The sequence below is a fragment of the Hemitrygon akajei genome, chromosome 11 (assembly GCF_048418815.1).
Source record: "Hemitrygon akajei chromosome 11, sHemAka1.3, whole genome shotgun sequence".
NCBI lineage: Eukaryota > Metazoa > Chordata > Chondrichthyes > Myliobatiformes > Dasyatidae > Hemitrygon > Hemitrygon akajei.
In genome coordinates, this window is record NC_133134.1 from 26,788,934 (window position 1) to 26,801,914 (window position 12,981).

A 12,981-nucleotide genomic window follows, 5' to 3' on the forward strand; every position below is an offset into this window, starting at 1 on the left:
GGCTGATTAGATATTTGCATTAATACACTGGTGTACAGGTGTACCTAATAAAGTATCCACTGAGTGTGAAGTACCCAGCTCTTGTATTGTCCAGCTGAATGTGATCACCTCTACTTATTAGCCAAAGTATTTCCTGCAATTCTTCCCACTATTTCCTCATTTTATCTGGCTCTCCCATGGGATTATCCTTATGTATCTGACCAACATTATTTCCATATCAGCTCAGTCCACACTGGCTCACAAAGCATTCCCATTACCTTGCTATTTTTCCCTCTAACCTATTCTGCCACTCATCCACACTATCTTTAATTTACAGTAGCCAAATGTACATCTCTGGGATGTGGACTCAGAGGAAGAAAGTGTGTATTTCTTGTGCTATCATTCAACACTTCCCATTAGTGGAAACATCTTGACATTTACCCAGTCACGATTTCATATCTATCATTTATTTCATCCATTCTTCTAAACTGCAAAGAAAATGGATCTAAACTATTTCGCTGCTCATGATAGGATCACCTTTTCAATTCAGAAATTAGTGAATCTCTTTTCAAACGGATATCGTACTGAAGCTCTGGTAAAGCACTCATCGACTTTAAGGTTAGTACTTTCTCTCTTCGCTCACACGGCACGACCTGCTGAATATTTACAGCTCCCTCGGTTTTACACCATGATAGACGAAGTGCTGAGGGAGGGGAGTTTCTGGCTGTGCGGGGCAGCCATCTGGTGATGTTCTTCCGGAAGAAGTGCTAGTGTTTCCGGGTGGGAGCATGGCGCGGAGGCCGGTCGCCTGTGCTGGCGGCAGATAAACCGAGCACACGGTTCTGGATTAGCCCGTCACAGGTACGTGAGGCAGCGGCACCTACTCGCCCGATGGTAGCGGGCGCCTCTTGGCTCTGGGGGCGAGTGGGAATCCGAACCGGAGTCTGAAGCCGGTGGAGAGAGGGCTGCAGGCCTGGTTCATGGGCGCTGCAGAAGTGAGTGACCGGCGAGCATGCGACACGCCGCCGGTCACCGTCTCCCACCCTCGGGCGAGAGCGCGACCGTGCCCTCCCCCCCTCCGCCGAGCACGCGATCCCTGCCCGCGGTGAGTGGCCGAACTCCGGCCGTTATCCCCACCTCCGACCCCCGACCCCCGACCCCCGTCTCAGCTCTGGCACAGTTAGCCTTCCATCCGTGATTACAGACGTTCGGGCAGCCACCTGGGGAAAGGGGAGCGAAGACATAAACGGTCCTGGCGTTTCCTCTCTAAGGATAAGGCTGAGGGTTGGTTTTAAGTCGATTTGACTGGATGTTACATACTGACTTGCTTGGGGACACAGTAGATTCCAGTGGCTTTGTAGATGAACCACGGTTACTATACAAGTGGAGCACGCAACTAGGAAAGCGAATAGTTTGATGGCTTTTCTTGTGAAAAGTTATGTAAAAGAGTAAATGTGTTAGTGCAAACGTCAGTCTTCTTGCCAAGGGTAGATCAAAGAGGTTCAATAAACTTTTGACCGATTGTTCCTCGAGATGATCAGGCTCTTAACATCGGTTGCTGGCAAGTTGAATCCTATAGTGTTGTCACAGGCTGATTCCTGCTTTTGATCTGTACCAACCAAGATATCCATCAAAGTTGGTCCTTTTATCCAGCATTTGGCCTGTATCTGTAAACCTTTCCTATCCATACCTACGCAAGTACCTTTTAAATGTCATTAATGTATTTGCTTCAACCACTTCCTATGAATCAGAATCAGGTTTAATATCTCCAGCATGTCATGAAATTTGTTGTCCAGGTGGCAGCAGTACATAGCAAAATGTAATAATACAAAAATAAACTGTAAATTACAGTAGTGTATATATTAAAGAGCTAGATTAAATAGTGCGAAAAAGTAGTGAGGTGCTGTTCATGGGTGTAATGTCCATTCAGGAATGGAATGGTGGAGGGGAAGAACAACAAAAACAGCCCAGAAGGCTCTTCTCGGCTTCAGGCCGGGTACAGGTATCAATTTTGGTGACAGACTCTGCCATCTTCAGGGATGATGCCTGGGCAAGTTTAGTCTGATGGTATTACTAGACTTACCCAGACACGATTCTGTTGGTTATAATCGATACCTGTACTCAGCTTGAAGCCAGGAAAGAGGTTACTAGTCATATATGCCGGGAAAGAACTACACCCTTTTTCGAAAACAGTTCATTCCATATACGGGCCATCCTCTGGTCCCTCTGTTCTATAATATTCTCCAGTTTATACTGTTTACTATGAATATCCTACCTTGATTTGTTTTTCCAATTGCAACACTTTGTTCTTAGTCTATTTGTCATTCCTCGGCTCACTTATCCCAGTGGTCCCCAACCACTGGGCTGCAAAGCATGTGCTACGGGGCCGCGAGGAAACCATATGATTTGGTGATTGAAACAATACGAGTCCGCTGCACCTTTCCTCATTCCCTGTCATGTCCACTGTTGGAACTTGAACACATGCGAGGTCATTGGTTGCCTAAATGCAGTGATACCCTCGTGCCAGGGGTCACTGGTTGGCCTCACACGGACAGATCAGCGCTGCCTCTAAACCTATTTACCACACTGAATGTTCATGGGGAACCCGGTGCTAAAATATTCGCAGACGACCTAATTCGGGCTCAGCGTTTCGTAAGTAGCAGAGCAGCTACCTCGCTGCAATCTACTGAAAATCATCCCTCAAGCCAAACTTTTGACGGCCGATAGATCCTATCTACCGACAAGGGGGGGCGGGCACGTGTCCTGTCGGTCGCTCTTACCAGACTGCGACCTTCGCAGCCCCGGTACGGGGACCTCCGGCCCTTACCTTGTCCTCTCACCCCACCCACGACCAGCCGCACCTGGCCATGGCATTCAGGCCTGGAGGCTGTCTAATGAGGCAATGAAGCCTTCAAAACTGCTTCGGCACCTTGAGTCCAAGCACCCTGCACTTAAAGACAAACCCGTTGAGTTTTTTGAGTGGAAAAAAACATGAGCAAGCAGGACAGAAGCAAGTGCTGAGAGCCACGAAAACTAAATTGCGGAATAGACTGGACATAAGGAACCCCTTTTGAGTATTGCTGTATTCCGATCATGATTAACACCCCCCCCCCCCCCCCCCCATCGGCCAGTCCGCAAGAATATTGTCAATATTAAACTGGTCTGCAGTGCAAAAAATGGTTGGTGACCCCTGACTTATCCAGCTGATCAAGATCCCTCAGTAAATCCTGATATCCACTTTCACTGTCAATAGCACTTGATCCTACAAATCATTGATATAGGTGACAAATAGTAGTGGAACTAATACCAACACCTGGGGAATACCAATAGCACTGAAGAACAAAGACTTTGCTTCCTGAATACTTTTGGTGTATCTTAAGGATTTTGGGCTGCTGATTATGAAAACCACCATGAAACTTTACTATCCTGCACCATTCTTTGGAAATTACCTATATTTTTATTTCAGTTCATAATTCAAGTCAGTTATAATATTGCTCACAATGTAAGCTGGAAAATTTTCTGTCTTATCCAGGCATGCCTGGGCGTGCCTAGGCAGGGCAGATGCTGCGTGGCAGGACAGATTTAGGGTATAAAAGCATCATGCACACACTGTTCTATGCATTGCATTTACATGTATATCGGATTGTGATGATATTGATGCTCATGCTTTACGCCCATAGCATATTGTGTGTACTCATTCTAATAAAGTAATTGTGTTTTCAGGAGTATTAGTAATAGCAAAATGTCTTGCCAGTGTTTTAAAAAAAAAAAGCTGTGATATTCTCTGTTGTATTTGTGGTGAGTATATTCTTAAATCTCAAAGATGGAGCATGACTCCTCTTATTAAGAAAGCCAATGAGCTCAACTTTGGGTGTAAAATTAGTGAAACAAATGAAAATCATCAACAAAACATTTTTAGCTTAGCTGAACTATTGCAAAGTGTCAGCACCGTTGTGCAATTAAGTATACAGTAAAAGATAATTTCTCGTTTCTCCAAATTCCTACATGATATAAGTAAACTGAAATTTTATTTGTGTTCAGATTCAAGTGGTCTGTCATAACCACGAAAAAATTTGAGGAATCAACACTTAAAAAAAAAAAAAATGCTGTCTGGTATAGTTAGAGACCTCCATTTTGATAAACAAGCTTCCATTATCACCCTGTGCTTTCACCATCAAGCCAGTTCTGTATCCAATTAGCTAGCTCTCCCGCGATCCCATGTGACCTAACTTTCTATAGCAGCCTACCATGTGGAACCTTATCAAAGGTCTTACTAAAGTCCATGTAAACCATGTGTAACACCCTGCCTTCATCAAACTTGGTTACTTTTTCAGAAGAACTCAAATTTGTGACACATGATCTCCCATGCACAAAGCCATTCTGACTATCCCTTTTCAACCAATCATGCCAGTCTTTACAAAGGCTGGCATATCTTAAACCTCAGAATCTCCTTTAGTATCTTACCCTCTACAGATGTCAGGCTTACTAGTTTGTGATTCCCATGTTGTTCTTTGCAGTCCTTCTTAAATAAAGACGCAACATTAGCCACCCTCCAGTCTTCCAGCACTTCACCGTTGTTAATGCTGATGCATATATATCTCAGCCTGGGCTCCCAGAACTTCTTCTGTAGCTTCCCACAGTACGCTTGGATGTACCTGGTGACTTGCCTACCTTCATATGTTTTAAGACATCCAGTACCTCCTATGCCATAATGTGGACTATCACCAAGACATCCCTATAAATTATCGCAAGTTCCAAGGTTGTCATATTCTTCTCCACATAAAATCTAGAGACATATTCATTGAGGACCTCACCCGTCTCCTGAGGCTCCACACAAAGAGAGGTGCTATTCTCTCTTTGGTTACTCTTTTTCTCCCTTGATATACATATAAAATCATGTTTGTAAGGTTGTTTGCCAAGCTTGCAGGTTAGGTTGCAAATGTTTCATTGCCTTGTTGAGGTGATATTGAGTGTTGTTGCTGTGGGGTGCTTGGGTTTATATTGGTCCGACTCATTGTTCTGTTTGGTTGGCTTCTGGGTCCCGGCCAACCATAGCTGAATGATTTACTCTGGCCCGTTTCCCTGGTTATCAGTCGTTGTGAGTGATCGTTCCTCTGGTGTCTGCAGCTCATCCCTCAGTCCCGATCCTGCAGTTGCAAAGGTTCATAAATTGTGTCCAGTTCAATATGCTTGTTAATAGTGTTTTCCATTGAGAACCAAGCTTCTAAGAATTCTCTTGATTTCTTGTTTTGTGCTTCTGCTAGGGTTTTTGTAGTTACCCAGATGTCCTTCTGTCCTTCTTGGTCTTCATGTACTGAGATGAGTGACAGAGGATCATGTCTTCTTACGGCTAGCAGATGTTCATGTAGTCTTGTGGGTAGTTTTTTCCCCACCTGTCCTACAGAGTGTTTGGGGCAGCCTCCACATTGGATTTGGTGTATTACGTTTGTTCTCTCCATGTGGTCTGTTGGATCTTTGGGTCTCGAGACAGGTGTTTTGATAGTTGTGCTGGGTTTGTGTGCTACCATTATTCCTTGTAGTTGGAGTAGTCTTGCTGTCATTTGGGAAATATTGATGATGTACGGTTGGGTTAGCTTTCTTGCCTGTTCAGTAGGAGTTAAATGGCTATTTCTCCAGACAAGACACCTGATGAAGTACAGTGGCATGCAAAAGTTTGGGCACCCCTGGTCAAAATTTCTGTTACTGTGAATAGCTATATGAGTAAAAGATGAACTGATCTCCAAAAGTCATAAAGTTAAAGATGAAACATTCTTTTCAACATTTTAAGCAAGATTAGTGTATTATTTTTGTTTTGTACAATTTTAGAGTGAGAAAAAGGAAAGGAGCACTATGCAGAAGTTTGGGCACCCCAAGAGATTTGAGCTCTCAGATAACTTTTATCAAGGTCTCAGACCTTAATTAGCTTGTTAGGGCTATGGCTTGTTCACAGTCATCGTTAGGAAAGGCCAGGTGATGCAAATTTCAAAGCTTTATAAATACCCTGACTCCTCAAACCTTGTCCCAACAATCAGCAGCCATGGGCTCCTCTAAGCAGCTGCTTAGCGCTCTGAAAATTAAAATAAATGATGCTGACAAAGCACGAGAAGGCTATAAGAAGATAGCAAAGCGTTTTCAGGGAGCTGTTTCCTCAGTTCATAATATAATTAAGAAATGACAGTTTACAGAAACGGTGGAGGTCAAGTTGAGGTCTGGAAGACCAAGAAAACTTTCCGAGAGAACCGCTCGTAGGATTGCTAGAAAGGCAAATCAAAACCCCCATTTGATTGCAAAGACCTTCAGGAAGATTTAGCAGACTCTGGAGTGGTGGTGCACTGTTCTACTGTGCAGCGACACCTGCACAAATATGACCTTCATGGAAGAGTCATCAGAAGAAAACCTTTCCTGCGTCCTCACCACAAAATTCAGCGTCAGAATTTTGCAAAGGAACGTGTAAACAACCCTGATGCATTTTGGAAACAAGTCCTATGGACTGATGAAGTTAAAATAGAACTCTTTGGCCGCAATGAGCAGAGGTATGTTTGGAGAAAAAAGGGTGCAGAATTTCATGAAAAGAACACCTCTCCAACTGTTAAGCATGAGGGTGGATCGATCATGCTTTGGGCTTGTGTTGCAGCCAGTGACACGGGGAACATTTCACTGGTAGAGGGAAGAATGAATTCAATTAAACACCAGCAAATTCTGGAAGCAAACATGACACCATCTGTTAAAAAGCTGAAGATGAAAAGAGGGTAAAACAGGGTAACGATGCTAAACACTCCTCAAAATCCACAATGGACTACCTCGAGGCACTAGCTGAATGTTTTGCCGTGGCCCTCACAGTCCCCTGACCTAAACATCATCGAAAATCTGTGGATAGACCTCAAAAGAGCAGTGCATGCAAGACAGCCCAAGAATCTCACAGAACTAGAAGCCTTTTGCAAGGAAGAATGGGCAAAAATCCCACAAACAAGAATTGAATGACTCTTAGCTGGCTACAGAAAGCGTTTACAAGCTGTGATACTTGCCAAAGGGGGTGTTACTAAGTACTGACCATGTAGGGTGCCCAAACTTTTGCTTTGGGCCGATTTACTTGTTTTATTATTTTGAAACTCTGCAAGATGGAAATAAAAATGTAATCTTGCTTAAACTATTAAAGCAATGTGTCATCTTTAACGTTGTTATTTGGAAATCAGCTCATCTTTTACTCACTTAGCTATTCACAGTAACAGAAATTTTGACCAGGCATGCCCAAACTTTTGCATGCCACTGTATTTTGGATAGCCATTGAATATGAGTTCTTTGAAAAGGTGATTTTCTCCTTTCTTCTTGAGGTCTATGCTACTGCAGTTTGTTTCCACTTGGTTGAATAGTATTCAAGTGTAACTTGGTTTGTGGCAGTTGAGGTGATTGCTATGGTAATCGAGGATTTGGTCCATATTCGTCCCTTTCCAGTAAACCATAAATGTTTCCAGTGGCATAGACCTCAAGAAGAAAATCACCTTTTCAAAGTATTCACACACAGTGGCTACAAACAAGCTGCCAACCAGAGCTACCAATCTTCTCTTTCACTTACAAAATCTCTTTGAAGCATACTTCGTCGCCCTGTCTCATGCCCTCTTTTTGCCCTTCTGAGTGTACTCCTGTATCCCCAAAAGCCCTCCATGACCCAAACCACCTATAATGCCTGACCTATGCTTAATTTTTCCTGACAAGAGCATCAATATTCCTCATCCAGGGTTCCTGACAGCCTTGTCCTTCACTCTACCAGGAACATGCAGATCTTGAGTTTCTGACACCTCCCACATACTTCCCAATTCTCATTGCTTGCAAGCAACCTATTCCAATAAACTTTTTGCAAGGATCTTTTTAATACTGGCAAAATTACCCCCAATTTGAATCTTGTGGACCAGTCCAAAGACATGTTAGTAGGTTAATTTGTCATTGTAAATTGACCTGTGATTAAGTTAGGGTTAAATCAGAGGTTGGTGGTGGTTGCTGGACAACACGGCTGGAAGGGCCTATTCTGCACTGTATCTCTAAATAAATAAATATTTTGCCACTAATAGAACTATGATCTATGGTCCCAAAGTGCTCTTCTGTTGACACCTCAGTAACTTGTCCTGCCTTATTTCCCAAGAGTAAATCAAGCTTTGTCATCTCCTTAGTAGGGCCTTCTGTATATTGTCTGAGAGAATTTTCCTGAACACACTTAACAAATTCCATACCATCTAAGCCCTTACCACTATGCCTTTTATAGTCTATATAAGGAAAGTTAACATCCTCTACTCTGAAAACCCGATTATTCTTGCAATCTCCCTGCAGATTTGTTCCTTTAGTTCCCATTGCCTATGAGTGAGCCTATAGTACAACAAAGTGACTGCCCTGTTCTAATTTCACCCATAAAGTCTCATTGGATGATCTTCAAGTAATTTCATCTTAGACTATTACTTTGACATTATTCTTAATCAGAAATGAAACTCACCCTCCTTTTCCTCCACCTCCATCCACCAGAACACCCATACCCTGGAACATTTAGCTGCCAGCTTTGCCCCTCCCTTAGCCTTGTTTCTGTAATCATAATATCCAATGCAGCTATTCATGTCCTCAGTTCATTTGCTTTACCTGTCAGGCCTCTTGTGTTGAAGTAACTGCAATTTAATTCAACATTCTTTCTTCACTCCCTGTCGTGCTGCTGCCTGTCTCATCTACAGACACTGACATTGAATTTTGTCTCATCTGCCTCACTTCTGATTTGCATTCTCCTCCCCCCCCCCCCCACCAGTTAAACCCTCCTGTGGAGGTCCAGCAGATGCTCTCGTTACTAATCAAGCAAGAAAAAGCTAGACATTTGGTAAGTTTTAATGTAATCAAACCAATCAACATGGTTTTACAAAGATTTAATCATTTGACAAATTTGCTAGAAATCTTTGCGGCTGTAACAACTAGTGTTCATAGAAAGGAACATATAGGTGCAGTTTATTTAGATGCGCAGAAGGCATTTGACAAGCTCCACATAATAGACTGGTGCTTAAGCGTTCTTGACAAGGAGATATGTTGAATTGAGGAAAGGAGGTTGACAATTGGGCTATGGTTTACAAGAATTGAATGGCAGATCTTTGAGGAAATTAATGTGTTATAGATTTAGAAAGGGAGCTATATACAATTGACAAATAATTGTTTCTAATTTTCTGAAGGTTTTCATTGACAATGTTGGGGGAGAGTGAATTCCTTAATTCCCCACCAAGGAAAACTGTTCGATTTGGTGGAACTGTTTCTGAAACTCTGAAAAAGTATAAGCAGGTAAACCAATTAAAATACTTTTATCTGCATATAGGAAATTTCATTGCCTATTTGGATGTTTGATTTGTATTCTGCTTTTCTCTTAAGGGAGATGCTGCAGATTATAATCTGCTGATGACTCAGCTGGTTGATCCGGAAATAAAGGTAATCAACAAATAGTGTTTTTAAACTTTTCTTGTGTTATTTTTAATCAGATAGCATTTTGTTTATTTGTCTTTGAACCCTTGCAATCATTAACCAATCATTATTTGATTCCTATATCATTATTATGACAAATCTAATACCAGATTTGCATCAAGTCAATCAGTCTAGTGTAAGTCTAAGTGAGGTACTTTGAGACCTCTTGAGCTGATTCAGTGATGCTCCTTAACAACTTAACAGCCTTAAAATCTTTTCAGGAATGATCTTTCGGTCTTTGCTGCTTGATGCATGATGCACTGTTAGGACCACTATGTTCATCATTCATTTTATTTGAGAGTTGTGCAGCTTGGCTGGGGCATTGTCTTCATGACTGAGATAGCTCTTCAAAGTAACTAATTTGCTGTAATATATTCCCTGGGGTATTCAGAAGATATTTTTAGATACTAGATAAATAGATTTTAAAAAAATACTTCAATCAGTGTCTTGGTGTACTGACAGAATTTAGATGAACTGATTAACTGTCATCTCTATGTTTCTGTCAAAGTTTGAAATTTCTGATTATATGCATATCTTCTTCTCAGGATGCTCAAATAATCAATTGGCTTCAGGAATTCCGTGCCTCTGTAACACAGTTGACAAAAGATTTTGAGTATCTCGTTAGCAAAATACTGGTTAGTTTCTTCACATTTTCTTTCACAAATAGAATTTTTGCTTTGCTTCACTAGACTAGCATTTATTGATGGCTTTGTTCTGTAATTTTGCCGTTTTGATATTTTGTCTTGACAAGATTTGTTTAAGATATGTAAACTTTCATATTTTATTGAACTAAGTGCCTTATCTGATTACTTAAATGTATTTCAGAAGCTGCCATGGTTATGTCGAAGTGGGTTGGTGGTTGAGGAATACTTGGCCTTTTTAAGCAACTTAGTGTCAGCGCAGACAGTCTACCTGAGGTCTTGCCTCAATATGATCATCTCCAATTTTGTACCAGGTAAAAATGTATTTGCTTTATTTTTAATATATGTGACAGGGTAGCCTATATTTTCAAAAGTGTAGTTGCTGGGTTATGTGTTTCAGTTGAAGTTGTTTAGCACTTTTTCCTGATCATCTTTGGACCTCCAATTTTTGTTCTTGATTGATGAAAACATTTTTGGAAAATGTTTTTACTTTTGTCCGTCTTGTGCAAGTCTAATAATTTCACCTCTAGTGGCACAATACAAATGTTTCCAGCCATCCCTCTTAATCGTGGCCTCAGTTCTGAAAACCAACAAAATAGAACTGTGGGCTGCAGTTAGTGAGGGAGTTAGCGTAACACTATTACAGTGCCAGTAATCTGGGTTCAGTTCCCATTGCTGTCTATAAGTACATTCTCTCCGTGACTGCATGAGTTTCTTCTGGGTGCTCCAGTTTCCTTCTACATTCTAAAGACATATGGATTAGTAGATTAGATGGGTGCAATTGGACAGCGTGGGCTCCGTGGTCCGGAAGGGCCTTTTACTGTGCTGTGCCTCTAAATAAAAAATAAACTAATTTTTTTCATGTACTTGTTTTTCAGTGCAGAATGCTTTTGTTGGATGTATATTGATAGATTTGCTTTTGTAAACAATTGTAATTTACAAACTTTTTTTACTCTTAAGTTTACTTCCTTGTAGATCATTCCCATTTGCTGAAAGTGCAGATGATTTGGTGGCATTTTCTGTAGCTGCCACTTTGAAAAGTTAGTGCTGATTCTGAACTCAGCAGCACGGAGACAAAATGGGACTCTGAATTTCTGAAGTGGGAATCAGAGATTATTTAATGTGGCTGACAATGGGCAAGGTCCTGACTTGAGAGTTGCAGTTTTGGACACTATGGATTGGAAAGAAATAGTAAGAGGGATCAACTCAAGTTCTGAATGTTGATGTCTAATGTTTGTGACCCCATGCTTTGCTGGAGTAGCACATCTGAAGAAGTGGAAGGCATGAAGTTGTATGTTTTGAATCTACATAAACTATTGTCACTTGGTAGTGTGGGTTTGTTTCATTCACTAAGCAGATACATAGACAATTCAGAAAGTAAATGACAGGTGAGAGCAACATCTGGAAAATGGCTCGATGATATTTGCTTTGTGGGAAAGTTTGGAAAAGGGTGTTGTGATAAATGGGAGAGACTGATGACTGTGCTGGATTTGCTGAAGAGTGACTTATTTTGAAAAAAAAAACTGGACATCTGGTGAAAGGTAGAAAAACAATTGTATCACTTTGCAGTTGATGGAAACTTCATTTTTAAAAAATATTTTAAATCTGTGTTTTATAGGGAGAATCATTATCCAAGAAAATGGTGTGGATATCTCCGACTCTGAGGATGAAGATGACGGTAAGTTTTTTTCAGATGTGCTGAAGTATGCTGCATGAACAGTGAATACAAATCATTGTTTTAGTATGTAATGAGTAAACATAGCTCCTGAAAATTTAAACTGATACCTAAATCAAAAAGCATAACCCAACTAATGAAGCACGTAGTCTCAATAGAGATAGAGTTCCCCTAGACCGTGACTTTCATCTTACTAGCCTCCACATCCAGCATTTCTGCCAGCTGCAATGGGATCCCATCAGAAGACACTTTTTCCCCTCCCCACCTCTTTCTGTCCTCTGCAAGGATTACTTTGTCCTTGACTTCCTGGTCTACTTCTCCCTTCCCCTCTGTCTATCCTTGTCTCGTCAATCACCTTACTACGTTCCAAAACTGGCAATGTTTGTGTTTCTGTTTTTTTATCCTTCAATTCCCCTACTTGGCTCCATCTGCCTGTCGTTTTCCTCATTTGCTTCCACCTATCCCCCACCTGTCTCCATCTACCAATGTCCTTCACCCCTCCTTTGTCTACCTACTAGCCCCTGTCTCGTGCCTCTCCCTTTCCTCTTTCACCTTGTTATCTTTCTTCCACTCTCAGTCCTGATGCAGAGGCTGAATCCAAAACATTGTCAATTCCTTACCCCTCATGGACCCATTGAGATTCTCCAGCAGTTTGTTATTGGCAATGTAATTGTTACTATGCAGAAGGAAGATATTAGGAACTTTTATCTCGTAAACTTTACTGAATTATCAAAACCAGCAGACAGTGGATCCTACTTTGTTGTTGCCACGTTGCCTTGGGGGGAAAATTTGGATCTGTTTGATTATCTATAGTTCTGCTGAATCTAGATGTTCATAATGGTAGGTTTGTCATCATGGACCAGCCTTTCAACATTCTTTAGCCATTGCTTACGCTAAATGTTTCCTGTGTTTTGAACAAATGTAATGTATTGATTTTCAGAAGCATTGTGAGGTACCATTATTCATTTTCATGTTCTGTTCATTTAAATTGGGAGTTCCCTGCCTGGGGTCCATGGACCCCCTCGGTTAATGGTAAAGCTCCATGACACAAAAAAAGGTTGGGAAGCCCCGATTTAAAGGCTATATCTGCCATGCCTTATTAGCAGTTAGAAATTCTTAACTTATTTTTACTTTATAGATCTTTCCCGAAATTTTGACATCTGCCATCGAGCTTTGCAGATGATAGCAAAATATGTACCCTCGTAAGTA

At 41.4% G+C, this 12,981-nt stretch overlaps 1 protein-coding gene across 2 annotated transcripts in view; it reads left to right on the plus strand.

The window, feature by feature from the left end:
- The first annotated feature begins 743 nt into the window (after positions 1-743).
- The window catches only part of rrn3 (RRN3 homolog, RNA polymerase I transcription factor), a 34,734-nt gene continuing 22,496 nt past the window's right edge, over positions 744-12,981 (plus strand). Inside the window, exons 1-8 of one of the 2 annotated variants that reach the window (XM_073060497.1) lie at positions 744-840; positions 8,762-8,830; positions 9,174-9,279; positions 9,367-9,423; positions 10,002-10,091; positions 10,282-10,411; positions 11,716-11,775; positions 12,911-12,974. In XM_073060497.1, coding sequence (XP_072916598.1) covers positions 9,187-9,279; positions 9,367-9,423; positions 10,002-10,091; positions 10,282-10,411; positions 11,716-11,775; positions 12,911-12,974 — 494 coding nt within the window. In that variant the 5' untranslated portion in view covers positions 744-840; positions 8,762-8,830; positions 9,174-9,186. The remainder of the gene's footprint in view (positions 841-8,761; positions 8,831-9,173; positions 9,280-9,366; positions 9,424-10,001; positions 10,092-10,281; positions 10,412-11,715; positions 11,776-12,910; positions 12,975-12,981) is intronic. The other variant, XM_073060498.1, reaches the window with a different exon arrangement.